Raw genomic sequence first — 9,692 nt, 5'->3', positions numbered from 1 at the left:
TCCCTCCACAAATCCACATATATGTCCCTCCACATATTTTTTGGCCCCTCTTCAAATGTCTTCCGACATTCGTGTATGTTAACGAGTGACAGTTTTCGTAGACAATAGCAGGGTGTATTCCACACCGAAGTTAAATTATTCTCATTAACAATCGGTTGTTGTACATCTTCGAAAATAACTGATAGGGCCAAGATTTAAACCTGTCTTCTGAGTGTTCGTTCAGGGACAAAATTTCTGCCAATTGATGCAAGTGGTCACCTTATTTGAACGATATTAAATAAAGAAACAAGTTTTTTCGACTGAAAATAAGCAGCAACATTAAAATTCAAAACGAACAGAAATTATTCCGTGTATGGAGGGGTTGCCCCCCTCCCTTCTCAATGCCTGGTGCTTCACGCTAAAATTTTTAGAACATTAAAAACAGCTTCCTATTCTGATAACATGGTACTTTTGTTTCAGGAGTCGCTCTTAAAATTAGTACAAACAGTCAAACTTTAAAAGTTTTAATCTTGCTGCTAACTTTCAGTAAAAAAAAACTTAATTTCTTAACTGTGTTTTATTTAATTTATAATAAAAGGTCTAAAGCCGAACTAGCCAGCGATGACAAAACAAAGAAAAGAATCGGAAAGAGACAAACGGGACTATGGCCAGTAAAGGAAAACGAAGAAATCAAAAATCAAACTAATAATTCGTCTGTATAAAACACGTCTTCAACGCAGAATATAAAAGACAAAAACAACTAGAATCTAAAACTAAAAAAATGTAAATAAAAAAATATATATAAAACTTAAGCATATATATATATATTAATATATATATATATATATATATATATATATATATATATATATATATATATATATATATATATATATATATATATATATATATATATATATATATATATATGTATATATATATTTATATATATATATATATATATATATATATATATATATATATATATATATATATATATATATATATACATATATATATATACATATATATATATATATATATATATATATATATATATATATATATATATATATATATATATATATATATATATATATATATATATATATATATATATATATATGGAATTACTCACATATACAATTGCCAGCTACCCTCTTGAAAACAAAAGTAACTGGATTATAAATTTAAAATAAAGATGAACTTAATTATATTGTTGTGACGTAGTGTTATGATAAGCTTTTGATTCTGCCATTCTCTTGGGTTTTTTTATTTAAGTTATTTTCTTGGATATTTTGTAAAACTTTGTTTTTGAATATGGGCTCATTTTTTTTAAAAATAATATCATAAATAGGATCAATATTTATATTACCAGTGTCTTATATTAGAGTAAAACCTTTATCATTGGAAATAGTCGTTGCTTCCTCGAACTGTATAAAATGATCCGGATGATAAAAAATATGTTCAGCTAAAGCTTAAGTAAAACTTTCTGGAGGTTTTATACATTTTAGAGCATTATTGAATTTTGGTGCTTAATAAACCTCTTTCTTTTATTTAATTTCTGATCATTTTCCATATAATGCCGGTAAATCTGGCACACCCTGCATGAAAAATTCGCTTCCCTGAAGGAAAACTCCTCTGTGGAAAGTTTCTCTCATGTAACATACACCCTCTTCCTGTAGATTTCCCTCCAGACAATTCCATTCTTGCTGAAAATTCCCCCCTCTCTTTTCTTAAAATTTCTTGCGGACGATTCAGCCGGAAAATTCCTCCTTAGCATAGTTACATTCGAAAAGACTTTAATTCCTAATCGTTTTTCCAATAACTCCGGAAACACCCCTTCCCTGGAAAGTTTTTCCCAGATGTTAAAACCCGCTGAAAATTTTTCTCGGACAATTCCCCCAGAACATCTCCATTTTCGAAATTGAGTTGATAAAGAGAAAGTTAGACAAATTAAAAGAATTTCTTAAAGAAACTCTGTCAAATCCTCCCAGTTTAAGGTTTACCCGTGAAAGTTCACCCCTGGAATTCTCCCTTCCAACGCAAAATTCTCCCCACGGAAACCCACCTCAAGACGAAAATCTCCACCCCCAAAAAAATATCTGTATACTTCTCAAAAACATATATTACATGTAAACGATGGGCAAAATTCACAATGTAAAGACCTATCCTCAGGGGCTGTGGGGGGGTCATTAAAAGCATAGTTTTTGGACCTTTCAACTATGCTGAACAAAATGGCTATCTCAAAATTTTGATCGGACGACTTTGGGAAGAATAGCGGATGGAACAGGGTTTAGTGGTCCTCCAATCTTGTTGGTCACTTAAAAAGGACACTAGAACTTTTAATTTCCGTTCGACTGAACCCTTTTCCGATGTTCTAGAACCATTGCCTCGATACGATCACCCCTGGACAAAAAATAAATAAACATGCATCCATGATCTTTCTTCTGGCAAAAAATGTAAAGTTTCACATTAATGCAGATAGGAGCTTCAAGCCTCTTCAGTAGGGGGGTTCTCTGACATTTTGAATCTAACGCTATGATTTTTGTTAAGATTCTTTGACTTATAGGGGATGTTTCCCCTCTTTTTTACAGTTTGTCACTATGAACTGTTCGATTAAGTACTGGTATTTTCTATTTAAAAGTATAGTACTTAAAGGCACTCACATTTAGATTTCATTACTAATACAGAAATTAGTGGTAGCTCTAGCTAAATCTTGGTATTAGTAAAGCTTTATTATCGGGATCAGTACAGTTTATTATTGTGATCATCATACAGTAATATATACAGTAATCGTTCTCGCAAAACTGTATAAGAAGCATAAAAAAATATATTATAGATTTGAATCTGCTAGTTTTGGTAATTTGCCACTTTACGAGTTTTTTTTTGCGGCATTTAATGCCAAATCATGCGTACGCATCATTAATCAAAGATGGAGCTGATTTATTTAAAGAAAAAATCTTTGCTCACGAACACATTGTTTTTACCTTGATGTTTAAGATGCATAAATAATATTGTGGTATCCTGCTAATCTTTGCAGCTATTATGGTAGATAGTAGCCATTTATATGGGTAGCTAACATAGCCAAAGAGGCAATATTTCTAAAGAGACTAAATTGTATTATAAAATCAGTGACCTTATCAGTAGAGGTAGTGGTAACACTAAAGTGATATTGGGACCTATCGCTGGGGGTACCTCTAATGCTAAACCTCTTCGTCATTCATCCCTGCGCAGTTCTTAAAAAACAATAACATCACTGACGTAGAACATTTAAAGTGCAGTTTAGGAAATATAAAAATTGAAAGATTCTCTGTTATGGAACTGAAGAAAAATAACATTCTTAAGATACTGTCCAGTTATTAACTGAACTAAATTAGCGATTAAGCTAACCTTTATCCTGATGTATAATCGTCCCCAATGAAGGGTCTCATTAACCATGTAGATAAACTTGTGGGCTATCAGAACTTTTTACTTGTACTTGAGACAAGGTACATGTTGTTCAGCCCAAGCCGGCACCAAGAATACGCTGGACCTTATTACTACCACCGCGTTTTTACCACCTTTTTTCCGCGTTTTTTCACCGCCGCTTTTACCACCGTGTTTTTTCTTCAGCTTTGGAGTAGATAATATTCAACCATGATTTGTCCTATTTGCGGCTGTATTTTCGGGTTCAACCCCAGAGGCTTGGAGTCTTACTTCATTTTTGGTATGATAAGATTTAGCGTGATCTTTTTTCTGCTTCTTCCACTTGAAAGAGGGCTTGAATGTGAGGGAATGGTGGGTGTGGCAATCACTTGGGTGCCACATAACGTGTCCATATGTTCTGAGCCCTCCGCTATTTACTTTAGCGGATAATGAATGGTCCTGATCGTACATTTGCATTAAATGCTCGTTGGCATTAGGTTCCTATATTACAGAAAGAAAGCAATGAATAAAAATGAAATTTTTACTGCTGAAAATTGTAGTTAGAAACACACAGTTGCATATAATGACTAATCAGCGACACAACTCAAGTACAAAATTTTTTCTTGATTTTTTTTTTTATTGAGCAATGTTATTTTCAACAAATTTACTGTAGATTTGACTCAAAGTGGAACTGTGAAATCAATTGGAATCAATAACGAATGAAATTAAATAATTAGACGTCCACCATACCATGAAAGAATAATTTGTCCAAAACGCTGTAAAAATCTGAAGCTCAAAGAAACTAACTAGACTCCACCTCTAACTAGACTCCACCTCTAAATAACTAGACTCCACCTCTAAAATATCAGCTAGGTAGTGGTGCGCTTATTTTGGTTCAGAGTTCAAAGCACCTGACACAGTTTAGAGTCACGTTATGAAAAAGAGTTGCACTCCAGTCTTTTCTGATAGTGTTGATGATTGTTCGGTTCCATCGTCTGTTATTTGTCAAGCTGTTAAAAAGTTAAAAAGGAATATTCCAAAGATTGTGACAGTATCTGTGCTTTACATCTCTGTTCGGGAGGTACAGCTCTTTACCATCATATTGCCCGTTGCTCCAGATTACCTTGGCACAAAGAACAGTCCCGATTCGTGGTTTTGGCCCTACCACTATTAAAAAAAGGAGAACCAGCAGAAAAGCTTTCTTCATACAGGCTATCAGCAATTTCTTCTGTGTTTTTCAAGCCCTTTGAAATTGTTGTGCTTGGTGAGATATCTCATAAGTGTAAGTTACCTCCGTATCAGCTTGATTTGCTAAAGGGATTAGTGTGCACCCCTGTGCACTTCATCTTCTTGCTAATATATTACTTGAGGCTAATCATTTGCGGATACCTTTTATTTTAGGTCAGTCTAACGTCTAGAGACCTGGAATCTTGATTCCGAAAATCTTGCCCAGATTTTAGCTGAGATGCGAAAACGAAGTGAGCGTTCTTCTATTGCGTGGTCTCTGCGTGACATATATGAGAATGTTAAGCCTCGTGTTCGTTTGTAAATGGTGATTTAATCGAGAAGGTTTCTGTTCATGAGGGAATTAACCAAAAGGTGTTTGATTGAATTTGTTCACCTGTTGCTAATTAAATTTTAATTTACTACCTTTGCTGACCATTAATAAGCAGAAAAAAGACAACTGTCAATTTTGTAGTGAGCCGTCGTGATTTCAGCAAGGTCTAAAGGCCCTTTGTAGAAATCAATTGCAAAGACAGATACACAAGAATTTCTGCTGGGAAACTAGTATTAGCTGGCAATTGCTGTTTCTAGTTGGTGCTATCAAGACGACAAGTTGGTAGTGTCATCAGCTAGGCAATCCTTATTCCAGCTGACAGAAATTATCCTGCTTCCCTTATGCGTCCTATTTTACTAATAAATTAGTCAAAGATATAACTATACAGTATTTAAAGTGCAATTTAAGATTTAAAAAATGATAAATTAAAAACACATTGAAAAGCTCCTTTTTTTCCTATTAAAAATGTTGTCTCCTATAATGCTTGTATCACATATAATCCGCTTCGGAATTTAGATGCTTAGAGAGTATGTATGATTAGATGAAATTTTTATCTTAAAACAAAATTATGATTGACGGATTGGCGGTTTAAAGAACTGCTTTGACAGTGCTCATTCGTGAGGTGTTAGTAGCATTTGTTTGTGCTGTTAATAGCAACGACTTCACTCTAAAGAAATGTGTTACTGTAAGGTTTCCGAACTAATTTAATAAATTTATAAATAATTGGAAAATCAAAGGCACCTTCGTATTGCATAGTTTTTCTTCGGTTATATTTTTAAGGGATTAGGTTTCCAATATTCAAAAATAAAATCCGACCTGTCTTAAGGGAAGAGTAGAGATTTCAGGTTAGGTTTGTCCAGCCAACGTAATTTAGCCAGAGAAAAGAATTTTCGGGGAAGGGAGCACTACTTACGTTGTTTAGAAAATTCCGTTGAATCGTGCACATTCTTTTTCTATAGCGTAAATATACATCAATCTTTCAGTCCCAGAGCTTTTTTTGACTCATCTTGTTTGTTTTACTTTCCTCATTTTGCTTACGAAACTTACACTGGTCAGTGACTCTTTGTAAATCCTGGAATCTATTTTTGAGGGGTGAATGAAAGGTATGAGATAGAACTTGAAACCACAAATAGAAAGAGAATATGTCCTTTTACCTGGGCATTGACTATGATCTTTATTGTAAATATCATTATAATTTTATTATGAGATAGAACTTGAAGCCACAAATAGCCAGAGAATATGTCCTTTTACCTGGGCATTGACTATGATCTTTATTGTAAATATCATTATGATTTTATTATGAGATAGAACTTGAAACCACAAATAGCCAGAGAATATGTCCTTTTACCTGGGCATTGGGTATGATCTTTATAGTAAATTAAATAAACAAAAATTCAACTGAAAGTAAGAAGCAACATTAAAACTAAAACGAACAGAAATTATTCAGTATATAAGGGGGGCTATCTCTTCCTCAATCCTCGCTCTTTATACTGAAGTTTGACTATTTGTCACAATGCCGTAAGAAAGACTGCTCAAACACAAGGGCCATTGAATTTGAATAAATATTATTTATAAAGAACTTTAAGACCTTAGCTAAAAGAGCGATGGTTGAGAAAGTTTCAGCCCCCTCATATACGAAATAATTTCTGTTCGTTTCAAGCTTTTATGTTGCTCTTTATTTTCATTTTTAAAACTTGTCGTTTTTATTTCTGAACGTTTTTCAAATCATTCCATTAAATCCTCTCCCCCCTCACGTGTTTTGAAATTTCTTCGAATGAACTTTTCTGTCGAAAAAAAATGATTTGAAATGGAGAATGTTGAAAAACTTCATACTTTAGCAATCGGAAACGAATAGAAATTAATTCTTTTTTAAATTACAAAAAAGACGTTTTTCAAAGAAATGTATTGGCCATGTTAAACTTTAGATCATCAGAAATATAAACCTATAATAACTCAAAGTCAAACCGACCAGATATTACTATTAAAGAATAATTGCAACACAAAACGAGCATAAATTAAATAAACAATCATAGCAAACAAACTTCCAACAGGTACTAATATAAATGAGTAAATAAATATTAAAATCAATAAAGCTTAAATTTAATTTGTAAATCAACCTTAAAACGTACAAAAATCACTACAAGCAAATAGTATGGCTACTACCCCCTTCCATAACTGAAAAAGTCTAAAGCCTTCTGTGTCGTTGATGCTTTACTGAAAACGAATTACATTACAAATATATTCTTTTGTACTTATTATAACATAAAAGATAAAAATTTCAGTGAAATAAAATATTGAACTGATGCTATTTCAACAATTAACATCATTATATATTAAATGTTCAGTTTGATTTAATTAATTCTTTCCAAGACTGTTCAAGATGCATATAATTTTCAGTGAAGTGCCAGTGACGCAACAGGGTTTTAGACCTTTACTGTTAGGGAAGGGGGTAGTACCTACACTTTTTGTTTGTAGTGATTTTTGTTCGTTTTAAGTTTGATTCGTATGCTCAATTTCATTTTTCCCTGCTTAAAATTTATTTATTTATTTATATTAGCACCTGTTGCATGTTTGTTTGCTTTGATTGTTTATTTAATTTCTGTTTGTTTTGGGTTTCATTTATTCTTGAATAGTAATTTCTTATCGTTTTGAGTTTAAACTATTATAGTTTTATATTTCTGCTGATCTTAAGTTTAATATGGAAATACTTTTCTTTGAAAAACTTCTTTTTCGTAATTTTTTTTATTAATTTCTGTTCGTTTTTGATTACCCAAATTTACAGTTTTTCAACATTCCCCACTTCAAAATTACTTTTTTTTTCAACATAAAAGATTCATCGAAGTATCAAAACTAGTATCAAAGTAACAATATCAAAGTAAAAAATTTTGTTTTGGAAGCGCAGAGTCCTGGAACCCCTTTTTACGTCAGTTTGAGCAAGTTGTGAGATCTTGTGATCTGTATTCAAATGCTATCTTATTTGAACTCTCTATTGTGCAATTCCTCCTAAAGCAGCGCTATTCAAGAATAAATCTTTCATGTTTACCAGGCCTTTGCAGTGCTCAAGCTGAGAGGTATTAAAAATAAACTTTTCTGGCACAGGAATAATTCCAGAAATATGAATCAAATGAAATACGAATATACAAAGTAAACAAAGAAAAGAAAAACATCAACTAAAATAAATCAAAAGACACCAAATATGCCTTACATTTCTTGCGTTGCATATTGCTACCAGTTGAAATGTAAATCTACGTAAATGCTAGTTATGCTTATCTTGAAGTATCATTTTATTTTGTGTGCAACATCCTTCTAAAGACGTGGCCTACAGTATGTTATAGTGAAGATGAGGAAGGAGTGGAGGTTTAACTATGGACGAAATAGTTGATAAGTCTTTTAAGAAATGTACAAATACATGCTCCGCTTTTCTAGCTACCTATTTGAAATCTAACAAAGAATTATAACTTTTGGCCTCTGTGCGTAATAGTTAAAATTATCATAATAGTTATTTATGGTTTTAGGTTGGAAGAACTAGAACTTCAAGACCAGATGACGGCTACCTAAGTGATACGACTCAGTTTTCCGAGCTTGGTACGTCACGTGAAGGCTCTCCTGATCTTTATGGCTCTGTTTCGCTGCAGCTGTCGATGCAAAGTGATGTGGAGTCATCAAAATGTGCCAGCCCCTTGAAATATCCAGTTTCACCTCCTGGATCTCCCCTTATTCCTCACAGGTGAATTTTTCTTCATAAATGTTTTTTTCAGCTTTTGAAATGGGAGCTGAAATAGATCCAAATCCTTGTCACAAGAAAGTGTTGACAGATTATAAGAGATCAATAAGATCCAAGAGAACTTTTAAAAAATATCTGATAACTTTTATCTACTGGGGGAGGTTGTAGAAATGTGCAAGATTACCAGAAAATCTTTAATTAACTAGCAATATTTAAAATATTGTCTAGACTGGCTTTGAAAGGTTAAACAGGTCAGAAGGTTAAAACTTTTTGTTGGAATTCAGATTGTGCAAGTGAGTAGCGTACTTTGATTTCTCAATTCAACAATGAAGCTTGCCATTTTCAAGCTATTACTATTACTTTTCAATTATAAGTAAATTTTGTTATTTTTCAAGTAATTAAAATTTGATTTCAACAATTTAATTTCGATCACATATAAAATAGAAGTGATAAAAACAAACTAAAAATGTAACAAACATGCTGGAAATTGCAGTTCAAAATCACAAGCTCCTGTGGTAAATTGTTGATTGATACAATCGGGGTTCATGGCATCATTATCTACCATATATTGACTGCAGTAAATCTCTCCCAAATATAAAAAAGCAACTTCATTCTATCCTTGTAAATGAATTCAAGAATCAGTGATAAAAAAAAACTTAAAGTAAATAGTTGTTTGTTTGATGTTGATATGGTGGGCTCATTTTTCTTTTTCTTTCCAAATAAGTTGCCGGCCATCGGTTACCATAGCTTGCACTCTGTTTTTGTTTTGTTTTTCGGGTTGATATTTGCCGAGTGTCGGTTGTTTTGTGGGTGGTGAGTCATGGATTTTTTTTTTTTATGCAATTTTTTCTTCTTTTTTTTTGTCAAATAGGTGTGCTATATTGTTATACCGGGTCTTTGTCAATCGACCTTGTGTCTCTGGCTTGACCCTTTTTTGTGTCTTCTGGCTTTTGACCCAAATCTTGAATCTTAAACATGCCCCTCAGCTTACTTGAGCCGGGTCGCTCTTGGTTACTATTGAGC

General features: G+C 32.8%; 1 protein-coding gene and 1 long non-coding RNA gene across 15 annotated transcripts in view; one reads left to right on the top strand and one right to left on the bottom strand.

Annotated features, from left to right (window-relative positions):
• LOC136034595 (uncharacterized) overlaps nucleotides 1-9,692 on the bottom strand; it is a 254,523-nt gene that overhangs the window by 3,060 nt on the left and 241,771 nt on the right. The window lies entirely within an intron of this gene.
• LOC136034587 (tensin-1-like) overlaps nucleotides 1-9,692 on the top strand; it is a 297,146-nt gene that overhangs the window by 239,547 nt on the left and 47,907 nt on the right. For all 14 annotated transcript variants that reach the window (XM_065715843.1, XM_065715841.1, XM_065715842.1 and 11 more), the window contains one exon: nucleotides 8,461-8,672. In XM_065715843.1, the coding sequence (XP_065571915.1) occupies nucleotides 8,461-8,672 (212 nt within the window). The remainder of the gene's footprint in view (nucleotides 1-8,460; nucleotides 8,673-9,692) is intronic.

Source organism: Artemia franciscana, chromosome 13 (genome assembly GCF_032884065.1).
Source record: "Artemia franciscana chromosome 13, ASM3288406v1, whole genome shotgun sequence".
NCBI lineage: Eukaryota > Metazoa > Arthropoda > Branchiopoda > Anostraca > Artemiidae > Artemia > Artemia franciscana.
This window is presented reverse-complemented; position numbering and strand designations above follow the sequence as displayed.